At 29.5% G+C, this 15,276-nt stretch overlaps 1 protein-coding gene across 1 annotated transcript in view; it reads left to right on the top strand.

Moving 5' to 3' along the window:
- Nucleotides 1–7,206, top strand: part of LOC113377087 (dopamine receptor 1) — a 325,240-nt gene extending 318,034 nt beyond the window's left edge. The window contains exon 8 of the mRNA XM_026617279.1: nt 7,100–7,206. Within this exon, the coding sequence (XP_026473064.1) occupies nt 7,100–7,206 (107 nt within the window). The remainder of the gene's footprint in view (nt 1–7,099) is intronic.
- Nucleotides 7,207–15,276: the final 8,070 nt, after the last annotated feature.

The raw sequence follows: 15,276 nt of genomic DNA, 5'->3' as shown, positions 1-15,276 counted from the left end.
GCGGCACTTATTTTGGGGCGGCATTTTTTAGTTTATTTATACATAGTTGTAAAAAGCAACTTATTCAATGTATATTTATTAACTTCCGTAGGGTAAGTTATAGTAATGGACCGACAATCGAAAATGAAATTTTTTACATTTCTTCACGTTTTGAAGGTTTCTGAACATTTTGGCATACCTCAGAAAAAATGGAAGTGTGTGTGTTTTGTGTGTCCGCATTTTTTCGTTCACGATTTCGGGCGCCCTGATCAACCGATTTGATGGCACAGAAAATAAAAATCGAGTTTTTGAAAGAATGAAACATCCGATTTGATTGATGCAAAAAACTTCAATTTGTAATGATGAGGAGAAGTGGTGATTAGTTTTTCGCAAAGGCAGAGATGCCAAGCAAAATGTGCAAAAAATATCTGTTTTTGAGAGAACTAAGCATCCTATTTGAATGATTCAAAAAACTTTCTACGTGGATTTTATTTTGAATTCTATCTAAAGTTCAAATGCTCACTTAAATACTTGAAATAAATAATTTTAACTTTGTAATTCAGTTTATATATTTCTTATAAATATTAGACAATGCCCTTTATTTCAAATTTGATTGATTGAGTTTTGTTTATTTACTTTTCTGTAAACATATATAAGTTACAGTATTTATATATATATATTTGAAAACATTTAATTTTCCTCGAATATATCATTACAGTACGGGAAGTACCAGCAATTTGCCTTAACTTACAATGCCATACACCACTATTTAACTTCCCCGAGGAGAAGTTTATGTTTTCATAAAAAATCCGAATCGCTAATTTTATGTTTTCTCGACGTTTCAAGCCAATCTGAATCGAATGAGCCCAAATTTGGAAAAAGTATGTGTGTGTATGTGAACAGATTTTTTGTCGTAAATTGTCGTTTTTTCAAAAACTGCTAGACCGATTTCAAAAATTTAAAAGCCATTCGATGTATCTCGATGAGAACTATCGTTTTCCAGATTTGGGCTACGATCAGCGGAACCGTTTCTTTGAAAATCGCAGAAAAGTAAAAAAAAATCGTGCACGTTTTAGCCCGCAATTCTGAATCGATTTTGAAAACTCAAAAACCGTTCGAAAGATATTGATTGGGAATCGTGCTGATTAGTTTTTGGTAGAGATCGGCCGGGCCGTTTTCTTAATAAAGTTTTTTGAAAAAAAAATCGACGATTTTTATGATAATTTTTTGACGATAGATACCATAGTCTTCTAGATCATACTAAAATATTACGGTCCTACGACAACTGGTTTAGCTTTAAAAATTCGTCAAAGTTTGCAAAAATTAGTATGGTTTTTTTAGCATTTGTCAAAATTAGACCTTGATCGACGTTTTCTCAAAAACGCCTGAATCGATTTCAGAAATTTAAAAACCATTTGATGTATCTCGATGAGGCATATCGTTTCTCAGTTTTGTGCGACGATCGTCCGAGCCGTCTTTTTGTAATTTGGAAAGAAGTGTTAAACCTTTCGTCCACATATAAGATCATACTACCGAACCGATTTTAAAAAATTAAAAACTGTTCGAAAGATATTAGTTGGGATTGATACTGATCAGTTTTAGGTGAAAATCTACTGAGCCGTTTTCTTGTAATTAACTGTTGAAAAAAAATTTAAGCCGATTTTTATGAAACTTTCTTTGGCGATGTATATCAATGCCTTATAGAACTTACTAAATTATTACGGCCTTACGACAAGCAGTTTAATTTTAAAAATTTATCAAAGTTAGAGAAAATGTTTTTTTGACGTTTGTTAAAAATAAAATTAGATGATTTAGTTGGTATAACGATAGTGTACTTGGTCTTGAACATAGTAAACCATTAAAGTCCTACGGAAACTGGTTCAATTATAATTATTGATTAATTAAAATTATTGATTTTTGAAAATTTGCTTTTAGAAAATACTCCGAGTTAACGTGTTTGTTCGTGCGTTTGCAATGATGTGTAATAAATTCACTCGGAATACTTTTAATCACTCTTAAATTAATTTATTTTTTATTGATTAAGTCGATTATTTACACATTTCGGGAAGTTCATGTAACTTGCATCAAGGCAAAATACCAGTACCAACTAGTTTTCTTTCTTGAATTATGAATGATCATTATGATTTTTATTATTGTCAATATTTGATTTATATAAATTATGATTAACCATATGATTTAGAATTTTATTCCTCGGTGTATATAAATTTTATATTTGTGTAAATTTTGAATTCTAATTTAATAACAGGTTAATAATTTTATTTTATTGTATTCATTAAAATTCGTTGAATTCGTATAAGCATCTTTACGATTTTGTTCAGCGATTTTTCCTATTTTTTTATATCAGCTTATAAATGTCATTTCTTTTGAAAAGTTTATATGATTACTTTGAAGTGATTTATCAATATTTTTTTAAATCATCAATTTTTCTTTTGAAAATCAGGGCTGGCGGAAGGCGGGGTCTGCTAGGTCTGCAAAGCCTTAGGGCATTATATAAATATGTTGACGAGTGCATATAAATATGTCTGAAAAAAATTACTCTGTGTATTAATTAATATTGATTGAATAACTTAATAATTTTTTAACTTCCGTAGGGTAAGTTATATATAGTAATCGCAAAAATGTCGAAAGTGAAAATTTTTATATATCTTTACGTTTCAGAGGTTACTGAATTTTGGCATATCTTAGAAAAAATGGATGTGTGTGTGTGTTTAGATACAAACTTTTGTCGATGATTGTAGGAACACGCATCAACCTATTTGAACAGAACATTCGATTCGTACTGATAAAACGTGCTAATTAGTTTTTGGCAAAACGGGTCCAGCCGTTCCAAAGATACGGGGCAAAAAAGCCAAAAATTGTAATTTAGTTCTTGAGAGAACGAAGCGTCCGTTTTAAGTAATTCAAAAAACATTTTATTTGTATTGACTAAACAAAGAACTGTTTTTGGGATGACAGGTCTAGAGGTCTAGCGATTACGGAGAATCAATAAGAAAAAGTAAAAAAATGACATATTTGGCGGTCCAAAATGATCATTAGATATATCCACGTCAAATTATCTAATATTTTCTAGAGATTTTAATAATAAGAACAAATTATTAAAAAAGTAAATTTTTGTCAAAAATTTATAGTTTCAGAATTTGTTGAAAGCATTTTAGTTCTTTAGTTTGAGACTACATTGGAAACACATGGCAAAAAGAAAGACCCCTTTAAGAAGTGAGTATTTTAGGAATATTGTAGTTAGGACCGTGCCTGGGTATGTGGCCGCCTGCGTGCGAACATTTTTTGGCCGCCCTTGAAAATAACATAATTAAATTTACATTTCTATGGATTCCGTATCAATGTCTAGCCGTTTCGCTTCGATATTTCGTCTCCAAAACAGCTGCGCAGCGCGATTGATTTCAAAAATTCAAAAAAAGCCATTTTTTTTCAAAATTTTCGAAATTCTCAAAAATATATTTTTTTTCAGATTTCAAAAAATTTTTAATCTTTTTTAAAAATTTTATGTTTTGGTGCGAGAAGTGTCAGCAATTTGCCTTAAGGCACGATGCCATGCACCACTAGTTTATTTATATTAATTTATGAAAACTACTATTTGACTGACTTATAATTGAAAGGGCGGCAATCTGGAGACCGCCCCGGGCGGCAAAAGTTCTAGGTACGCCACTGGTTACATCCATAGTTGAGAATTTTAAATTTTTGAATTATTGTTCCAAAAAATGTTTTTTATGAGCTGTAAAATATTATTTTTGTTCGTTTCTTCGAACGTTATAAATTCTCGGCGCTTTCGTGGTTTTATTTGCCGTCAATGTAAATAGTAGTTATGTTGCAATATAAACAATAGCTTGATATCCTATAATGCCCTCGATGGTATTATGTGCATAAAACAAATATTGAAAACCTAAGAACTTCAACATTGTTTACTTGGCGTATTTGTTTTTACACGCTTACATTCACAAATATCAAGGATATGTAGGTATTATGTATCATGTCTAGTTTATTTTGTTACGCTAATGGACCACCTTTTTCATCGTTAATACTGATATATAAAACTACACCATAAAAATGTATTTTTCTTTTGCTAAGTCTTTATTTGAATCAGAAAAATACGATTTGCATTACAGAAATGGCATCTACGATAGTATCGCATTATGATAGTAATCATAAAATACTAATAATATGTCATTAAATCAATGTAAATTGATGCGATAAAATCGTCTCAATAAAATTTTAAGAAAAAAAAATGAAACTATATTTCTTTTTGCCAGTTATCGACACTATCGTAAAGTTAACCATACTTTCGTTGATGCAAATAAAGAGTAAAGAACTAGCAACAGCTTAGAAGTTTAAAAGTAAATAATGTCCACCACAAACAGCAAAATGTTTCGAATTTACCAACTAAAATAAATGATTTTGATTGTACTGTCAAGATAAAGCATAATGTTCATAATATTATGCCATTCAATGTTATCCCTATACATTGTTGCATAGAGTGAAGTCAAGAATAATACTAAATTATTTAGTGCATTTCAATTGAAAGTAAATCTTACTCGTTTATTGAATCTTTATTTAGTCGCCTTATGATTAACTGTTACTGAAGTTTAATGAACTTCCCGTAGGGCAGTTATAGTAATCGCAAAAAAACGAAAATGAAAATTTTTATATATCATTACGTTTCAAAACCTTCTGAACATTTTGGCATACCTTAGAAAAAATGGATGTATGTGTGTGTATGTGTGTGTGTGTGCGAGTATGTGTGTGTGTTCGGGTACAAATTTTCGTCAACGATTTCGGGAACACGGATCAACCGATTTCAATAATTCAAAAAACATTCGATTCGTATTGATAAGGAGACGTGCTGATTAGTTTTTGGCGAAGGTAGATTTAGCCGTTCCGAAGATACGGGGCAAAAAGTGCCAAAGTCCGATTTTAATAATTCAAAAAACATTTTACTTGTATTGACAAGATGAAGAATTGTTCAGATTTTGACTACTTCCCGTAGGGTAAGTTATAGTAATCGCAAAAAAATCGAAAATGAAAATTTTTATATATCTTTACGTTTCAGAGGTTTCTGAATATTTTGGCATACCTTAGAAAAAATGGATGTATGTGTGTGTGTGTGTGTGTGTGTGTGCGTAGTATGTATGTGTGTGCGGATACAAATTTTCGTCGACGATTTCGGAAACACGAATGAAGCAATTTGAATAATTTAAAAAACATTCGATCCGTATTGATAAGGAGACCTGCTGATTAGTTTTTGGCGAAGGTAGGTCTAGCCGTTCCGAAGATATGGGGAAAAAAGTGCCAAAAACGGTACCTCAGTTTTTAATAGAACGGAGCGTCCGATTTTAATAATTCAAAAAATATTTTACTTGTATTAACAAGATGAACATTTTATCAAATTTTTATAAGGGCGGGTTTAGCGGTTTCGGAGATCTAACGAAAAAAGTAAAAAAATGCCATTTGGAGGTCAAAAATGATCATTAGACATATGCACATCAAATTATCAGATATTTTATAGAGATTTTAACAATAAGTAAAAATTTTGTTTACATTCCTATGGGTTCCGTACCAATGTTTACCCGTTAGACAGCGACGCGGCGCTTACGCGCTTTATATTTTGTCTCTATGCGTTTAAAGCAGTACGATTGCTTTGAAAAAAAGTTCAGATCTTCCAAAATATGTCAAAATATAGAAAACATTTTTTTCTAAAAAAAAAAAATTAAAAAATAATTTTTTTTTTTAATTTTTTTTTTATTTTATTTTTTTTTTCAAAAAAATTAATTTTTTGTCCAATTTATAGTTTCTCAAAAATCTTATTTTTTCGAAGTAAATTTTTTTCAAAAATGTATCCTTTTTAAAAGATAATAATTTTTGGTACGGGAAGTTCCAGCAATTTGCCCTAAGGCACGATGCCCTAATTGCCTTAAGACAGAATTCCACTTACAGCTAGTTTTTACATTTCTATGGGTTCCGTTCTAATGCTTATCCGTTAGACGGCGGCGCAGCACTTACGCTCTTTGACATTTCGTCTGTATGCAGTTCAAGCAGTACGATTGCTTTGAAAAAAAATTCTGAATTTCTAAAATATGTCAAAATAAACAAAACATTTTTTTTTCAAAAAAAATTTTTGTTTTCAAAAAAAAAATATTTTTTTTCAAAAAAAAAGTAATTTTTTGTCAAATTTATAGTTTCTCAAAAATCTATTTTTTTTTAAGTAAAATTTTTTCAAAAATGTTAATCGTTTTTTAAAAAAATAATAATTTTTGGTACGAGAAGTTCCAGTAATTTGCCTCAAGGCACGATGCCATGCGCCCCACTAGTTATATATAAGATTATTAATTTTCATAGAAAGTTTACTTTTTATTTAATTATGTTTCACAAGGCGGCCACAGCCTTCAATTGTAAATGTTTGCTTGTTCAACTGTATAGTTCTATTTAACGGTTTCAGTTGATGTAATTTATAATTATCATGCAAATTATATCGCGGAGCAAATTTATACTGCTACAAAGTTTCAAGTTAACCAGAATTATTGCTGCTCCAAAACCAGGTAAACCATCCTTTGGGGTGGCATCATAAATGCCAAGTTAATTGGATAACATTTGTTATACCAATATTATATTTATATTATAATTTAATATTTTTTATAAATGAAGTAAAAGAAAACTAATAACTTCATATGCTAAGCTTTTATCGTAAAAACATTATTTTTTATCATTTTGAGCATATAACATAATTTTGATGGGGATGGTAAAAATCGATAAGTTTCAAACCGTACCATAGTCCAGTCATTATAGTATGTTTAGCTCGAAATTCGAGATACCCAGCTGTAAGTCTGTAAATACTTGTATATTGACACCCTAAAGTTGTCTCAAAACCTACACATGGTATTGACACCCTACCATATGTAAGTTTTGAGACAACTTTAGGGTAAATATGCAAGTATGTATTTACAGACTTACAGTTGGATTTCTCGAATTCCGAGATTCTTACCTAATTTAAGCTTAAATGACTGGACTATCATTTACACTTTTATCTCTGTTAGAATTTAACAAATATATTTTTACTCGCTATGCAATAACTATATTTGATTCTTTTCAGGATCTTTTCGGGAGTGTACTAGCATGCATTCTTCTGCTGAGTCTATTCATCATACCAGGATACACCAAACAAATATAGATTTGGTTGATGAAATCAGTGCAATATAAATGGATCTCGTGTTATAGTAATTTATGAATAATGAAACCAAAGAAATAAAACTTGCCATAAATCTTGTGTACATAATATGTATTTATATGAGTTATGTTAAATAAATAGATAATACTCTTAGTTGAACTAAAACTTATTTGTGGTACTAATATTCATCGCCATTAGTTATTGAATGAAATAGTATGATTTCAATATTTCGATTGTTAATAAATTGTAAATAAAATCAGTTTTTGTATTTGAATATTTACTTGTTAATCTTGCTTTGCTTTTATTGACAAAATTGAAACATTTTAACACCAAATCATGTTTTCGATATTTAATGTGTGTTAAAATATTAATGTTCTCAACATATCTGTGTGTTATTAGATACAAAATGAATGTGTATATATAAGTCTGAGGAAATTATTTATGTGTATATATTTCTATACGTCTAAAATTATAAATGCGTTTTATTGGTGTGTATTGATTGTCTATATCTGTATGTACATACAGATATAGGCCATATATATATATATATATATATATATATATCATTTCTTTCTGAATTCTTTTTTTTTCTTTTTTAATTTATTGTATTTCACGTCCTGAAAGTAGCTTATCTGGAGTTTTATTTATTTTTGGCATTACCTGTTGTAATTTCAAAAATGTGTAATCACTTATAAGAGTTTGCAAATGTAATTTATTGCTAGACTATAAAAAATACTATTTATCAATAGCAGGGGTATCATCAAAAGAATCATTTATATATATATATATATATATATATATATATATATATATATATATATTGAAGTATGTGAGTTTGGTGTTGATATATATTTTGATAAGTTATTTAGAATTGGGCAGTAACACCAAGTAAAAAAACTAAAGTAGATTTGAAATACTTTATTTATCCATACGTTTCAGTCTTCATCGAGACCGTCATTCAGTGGAAAGAAATTAATTATACAAAAACACACTACACTATTACACTGTGATACACCAAGCTATTAATAATTGGAACATTTAAACTAATTATTTTTTTGACAATTTTTGGTTACATTCTAGTGTGTACAGATTGACTAACGTCTAAATACTGAATGAATTGTGTTTACAAATTTTGTGAAAGTGTAAAAAACTGGCAAACATATGTTTTTAGTAAAATAATAAAAATATACGCTTCATTCAGATATGGTGGTGTTTTTAAAATGGTCGAGGATTATTTTATAGTCATTGCAAAGCGAATTGTTATCTAGTCTTTTATTTATGGCCGTGTCGTTGTGTAAAGATATTAGGCATCCTTCGCTAAATCGTCTTTTAAATAAATTATTTTCGAAATGTAAAATAGTGGGATTGGAAAAATCAATGTTATGTTTGAGCTGATTAATGTGATCCGTTAATTGAGTTTTATTCTGGTTTTTATTTTTAGAGTTTTAGAGATAAAGTTTCAAATTTACTCTCAGACAAAAAAACTTACAACATCGCTCTTAATGATCCTACAGATCACATAAACCGTAGTTGCCACAAGTTTATCGACAAAATCGTTACTAATAAACAGTTACCCAAAGACACAGCTGCAAATTTAAAAAACTTACATCCTTACCACCCAAGAATATACTGTCTTCCCAAAATCCATAAACCTGACTTACCTTTTCGCCCTATTGTATCAGACATTAACTCACCACTTTATAAATTATCAAGATATATAAACAATTCCTTAACTCCTGTCACTAAACAATCCCCATTTCACATAAAAAATTCTTTCGAGTTTGTCGAAAAACTTAAACAAATTACAGTTCCAAATAATAACGTTTTAATTAGTTTAGACGTAGTATCATTGTTTACAAACGTTCCTTTAGACCTTATTCTTGAAGCCATAACTAAAAAATGGCATGATATATCCTTCCATACCACAATTTCCCTTCACTGATTTCGAGAAACAATAAAATTTTTAATTTCCAATACATACTTTGAGTTCAATAGTAAATTTTATTTCCAAACATTTGGTACACCAATGAGATTTCCAGCCTCCCCATCTTTAGCTGAAATAGCCCTTCAACACATAGAATCCACAATTTTAAATTCCTACAATAAACAAATTTTTTACTACCGATATGTTGATGACATCATAACATGCATCCCAAACAGTGACACAACAACTCTTGTAAATTCTTTTAATGCCTACAACCAACACCTGCAATTCACTTCTGAATTAGAAAATAATAAATCTATCAGTTTCTTAGATGTCCAACTCTTCCGCGAAAATAATGATATCATAACTGATTGGTATCACAAACCAACATACTCAGGCCTTAATTACCACTCTTACCACCCCCTCTCTATCAAAATAGGCACAATCATAAACTTAATAGACCACGCATTATTATTATCACACGGTAAATTTTTAAGAAAGAATCTCTCTCTTATTTCACAAATCCTAACCAAAAACTCCTACCCGCAACACCTCATCCAATCCATAACAAAAAATAGAATCTTATATCTCCAAAACCGTCACAATAATTCAATTGAAATTCCAAACCTTGAAAACTACGTCGAAACTACAAGTTTACCTTTTATTAAAGAATTACATTACCCGTGGAGAAAACTTTTCAATAAAAATAATATTAGAGTAGTCTGTACTTCCGATAACACTTTTTCAACTCTTTTTACAAAATTAAAATCAAAATTTAACCCAAGAATCTTAAGTAATCTAGTTTATAAGCTTAATTGCCTAGATTGTAATTGCGTCTACATAGGTGAAACCAGTCAAAACTTGCACAAAAGAACATCACAACACAAAAACAATTCTAAAAATAAGAACCAGAATAAAACTCAATTAACGGATCACATTAATCAGCTCAAACATAACATTGATTTTTCCAATCCCACTATTTTACATTTCGAAAATAATTTATTTAAAAGACGATTTAGCGAAAGATGCCTAATATCTTTACACAAAGCGAAATAAAAGACTAGATAACAATTCGCTTTGCAATGACTATAAAATAATCCTCGACCATTTTAAAACACCACCATATCTGAATGAAGCGTGTATTTTTATTATTTTATTATTTTACTAAAAACATATGTTTGCCAGTTTTTTACACTTTCACAAAATTTGTAAACACAATTCATTCAGTATTTAGACGTTAGACAATCTGTACACACTAAAATGTAACCAAAAATTGTCAAAAAAATAATTAGTTTAAATGTTCCAGTTATTAATAGCTTGGTTTATCACAGTGCAATAGTGTAGTGTATTTTTGTATAGTTAATTTCTGTAAGTATTTATATATAAGTTCTATAACTTTATAATATTTTCCTCCTACATCATATAAAATCTTGTAGTTTTTCCACTGAATGACGGTCTCGATGAAGACCGAAACGTATGGATAAATAAAGTATTTAAAAACTACTTTAGTTTTTTTTTACTTGGTGTTACTGCCCGATCTAAATAACTCATCAAAATATATATCAACACCAAACTCACATATTTCATATATATATATATATATATATATATATATATATATATATATATATATATATATTACGGCGAGTCAATTTGAAGGGCACTTAGGCACATATGATTTTCGGATACTAAGGATCAAAATAAGATACTTTACTAAAGAAACCATACCCCTGAAATGAATTCTGATGTCCCGTGCGTTGATTAAAAAATAAGGGTTTAATATTGAAAAACCGCTCAGGGAAGGTCCCAGGGGATGAACGGGCATGGGCGAATCGGCTTTCCAAAGTTAGTGGTGGTCGGTCATATATTTGGACGCGATTGGGGCACTCTAAATGGGTCAAAATGAATTTTTTCAAATTTTAACCCTTAGTTTTGGGTCATTGCACGGGACATCAGAATTCATTTTAGAGGTATAGTTTTTTCAGCAAAGTATCTTATTTTGATCCTTAGTATCCGAAAATCATGTTTACCTAAGCGACTTTTATATATATATATATATATATATATATATATATATATATATACAGGCATGTGTAAACCGTATATAAATACAAACATAAATATCTATATAAATTGAACTGAACGAATTACTTCAGAACATTTTTATATGTTATTATATATTATATATATATATATATATATATATATACTCGTATATATATAATTAAAAAATCTTAAATATACCGAAAACTTTAACTGTAACGGGCTTAATTTAAAATATTTGTTTTGCATTTATGGGCCTATATCACTTCTTCAATTCAATCACTTCTTTTTTTAATTTGTTACATATAATCTTTAATTAGTTCGTTATTAATTAATCTTTAATGTCTTATTCTCAAAATCATTTATTTGAACAGCTATACTTGAAATATACTATTTGTAACTATATACAATGTGTATATATTACATAATAAAGTTTCATGCAAACTTGAAAATATTTTGCACTACTACTACTACAGCATTAAAATTATAATCAAAATCATTATTTTTTGTGAAAAGGACTATATATTACATGTTCCTAATCAATTTAAAAATATAACAGACGCGAGTGAATCAAGTGAAAATTGAATATAGAGTTTGAATATATGTTCAAGTTCTATTAAGGTTTGAATTTATGTTCTTATTCATTTTACTGAAAATGATTTGTATTTATATATTTATTATATTTTTATGATAAATTACTTGACTATAAATATTTATTTAAGATAATATTGTTGGTCGAAAAGAATACAAAATGATTTTAATAAAGAATATTTGCGAATTTTATATTTAAATGATTTATACAGCATTTGAATTGTCTTACAAAAAATCAATGTGCCAATGTTAAAATATCCACCTTCTTTTTGTCTGAAATATAATTGAAAATATGCGCCCTTTTTCCAAACTCAAAGTAAAACTTTTTATAAACCATACGTTTCGACATACAATTTATACATGTATATCTATATTTCTACCTAATTCATCATTAAAGAACTATATTTTTTTATATTTTTCAAAAAATCACTTGGTTCTTTTCACCCCATAAGCGAGGTATGGAGAGTCTGGGGGCAAAATGATTGTAAAAATACTATACAAATAATATTGTATGTTTGTATGTATAAGCATAAAGGTATTCAATTTATAGTCCCAATATGTTTCAACTTGTAAAGACTCTATATTAGCTCCAGGGGAAACGCAAAGCTATTTTAAAAATATTATTTTTAAATGCTGAGTAGGTGTCACAATCAAGTCAGCAAAATACGAGACTAATTGTTGTCGATAGGCATTCGGATAATCAAAAATCCGGATAATCAAATATATGAAGAATAATGTTGTGTATTTAGTAAAAATAACAAATGCATACATAGATATCAACGAAAATAATGTTTATTGATAATTTGAAATTTTCTTACGTATCTACATATATGTTTTCTTACGATTAGATTACATTACTAAACTGCAGCATTAATCATGCAAAAGTTTTAATTGTAGGTATGTACATACATAGAAATTGATCGCGGTGTGTAGTCGTAGTCTGATAAACGAAGTTCTACTGTTTACTTTCTACGTTTCTATGTTTACTACTATACTTTAGGTGCAATCAAAATATTTCGTTTTTGCGTCTGTTGCCGAATGGGCTGTAGGCCTATAAACAAAAGATAAGCACTCGGATTATCCCGAATATTCACGTGGTTACTCGAGACTAACTTAAGTAAATAAACAAAAGCATAATTTTTATTCTGTTATCTTTAAATCGCGTTGATATATAGAAGAAGTCATTATTAGCCAGGAAACAAAACCGTTTGTGATGGATAAAAACGTGACTGGATTGAAAAGAAAGTTCGATGAAACTGAAGAAGAGAGTGATAAAAAAATGAAGGTATTTTTGTATGTATATTTTTTATAATATTGTGTATTATTTGGTACGCCATTGAATACATTATAATTTCAGTTAAGTATATTTAAGTTAAATTGTTAGAAACATTAGGGGGAGCGCATTATTTTTTCTTCCAAAAGGTTGGCGCAAGAAAGAAAAGGTTGAAAACCACTGCCCCATATGTTGGCTGTTAATTGCTTATATTCTACTCGGCAATATACGTGGCGCGTATCAGTTATATTTTTTTCCAGATACTAAAAATAAGTTTCAAAGCTTAATAATTGTAAAACAGACATCGTAATATGTAGTAGAAAGGAAGTTCAACATTATTATCAAATTCTTAACAAAAAAAGAGATGGACATCTCAAGTCGAAAGATGTAATATTAAACCTTACTTTGTTGTCAAATGTTGATAATTAAACATTCAATTATTGCTTACATTATTTTTTATGATTATTAACTTCCCATGGGGTAGTTATAGTAATGAGCCAAAAATCGAAAATGAAAATTTTTGCATATCTTCACGTTTTGAAGGTTTTTGAACATTTTGGCATACCTCAGAAAAAATAGATGTGTGTGTTTCGAGCGCATGGTCAACCGATTTGAATGGTTCAAAAAACATTCAATTTCTATTGATAGCGAGATGTGCTGATCAGTTGTTGGCAAAGACAGATCCAGCCGTTGCGGAGATACGGAACAAAGAATGCAATTTTTTTTTGTATATCGAAAATAATTCAGATTTTAATTTTAATTCTGTTCTAATATACTTTAAACAAATAATTTCAATGAAAATGAAAATTTTTATATATCTTTACGTTTTAAAACCTTCTGAACATTTTGGCATACCTTAGAAAAAATGAATGTATGTGTGTCTATGTGTTTATGTGTGTATGTGCGTGTATGTGTGTGTGCGGATACAAATTTTCGTCGACGATTTCGGGAACACGCATGAAACGATTTGCATAATTCAAAAAACATTTGATTCGTATTGATAAGGAGACGTGCTGATTAGTTTTTGGCAAAGGCAAAAGGTGCCAAAAACGGTAACTCAGTTTTTAAGAGAACGGAGCGTCCAATTTGAATAATTCAAAAAACATTTTACTTGTATTTACAAGATGAAGACTTAATCACATTTTCATGAAGGCAGGTCTAGCGGTTTCGGAGATCTAAAAAAAAAAGTAAAAAAAAATGCCATTTGGCGATCAAAAATGATCATTAAACATACGCACATCAAATTATCACATATTTTATAGAGATTGTAACAATAAGTATGAATTTTGTTTACATTCCTATGGGTTCCGTACCAATGTTTATCCGTTAGACGGCGACGCGGCGCTCACGCGCTTCTATATTTCATTTCTATAAAGCAGTATGATTGCTTTGAAAAAAAGTTCAGAATTTCCAAAATATTTCAAAATACAATTCTTTTCAAGCCTTTTTTTTTCAAAAATAAGTAAATTTTTGTCAAAAATTTATAGTTTCTCACAAATCTAATTTTTTACAGAGTAATTTTTTTCAAAAATGTTAATCTTTTATAAAAAAAATAATTTTTGGTACGGGAAGTCCCAGCAATTTGCCTTTAAGCACGATGCCATGCGCCCCACTAGTTATAATAATCTATTTGAAAACATCTCATATTCCTCGAACATTTCGTTACGGTACGGGAAGTTCCAGCAATTTGCCTCAAGGCACGATACTAGAGATGGGTAACTCACTCCGGAGTTATCACTCCGATACAACTCCTCTCTTGGAGTGAATCCGAGCGGAGTTGTGTCGGATATTTTGTCATATCCGACTTTCCTAAACTGGTATTAAATCTGTTAACTCGTGCCGACATTGCATTTGGCGTTTTTCCTTTGGGAAGGAAGCGTTCGCTTTCTCGTCTCACAGGCAGTTTTATGATCTTTTAGGTATACGTTTTTTTTTCAGAAAATACAAAAATATTATTTCAAAGATACCGAACAATGAAATTGTGTTGAAGTGTGAACACAATTTCATTGTGAATAGCTCAAATGTATAATTTATTGAATTGTAAGGGGTCATATTTCTAACTACGACAATCTTTGGCCGTGAATGACGGCAATCAGGAAAACCAAAAAACTCGGAGTCAAATCCGAGTCAATCCGGCTTCGGATATAATAATCCCATCTTTACACAATACCATACACCACTAGTTTTAAATTCTAAATGTATCAACTTGATTATGTTATACTTTTATGTTTACTTAGAGTACAGTTAGAAAATTATAAAAATCTAATTGAT

Source organism: Ctenocephalides felis, unplaced genomic scaffold (assembly GCF_003426905.1).
Source record: "Ctenocephalides felis isolate EL2017-DRISC unplaced genomic scaffold, ASM342690v1 CF-g0.4_SCAFFOLD_01886, whole genome shotgun sequence".
NCBI classification, from domain to species: Eukaryota; Metazoa; Arthropoda; class Insecta; order Siphonaptera; family Pulicidae; genus Ctenocephalides; species Ctenocephalides felis.
This window is presented reverse-complemented; position numbering and strand designations above follow the sequence as displayed.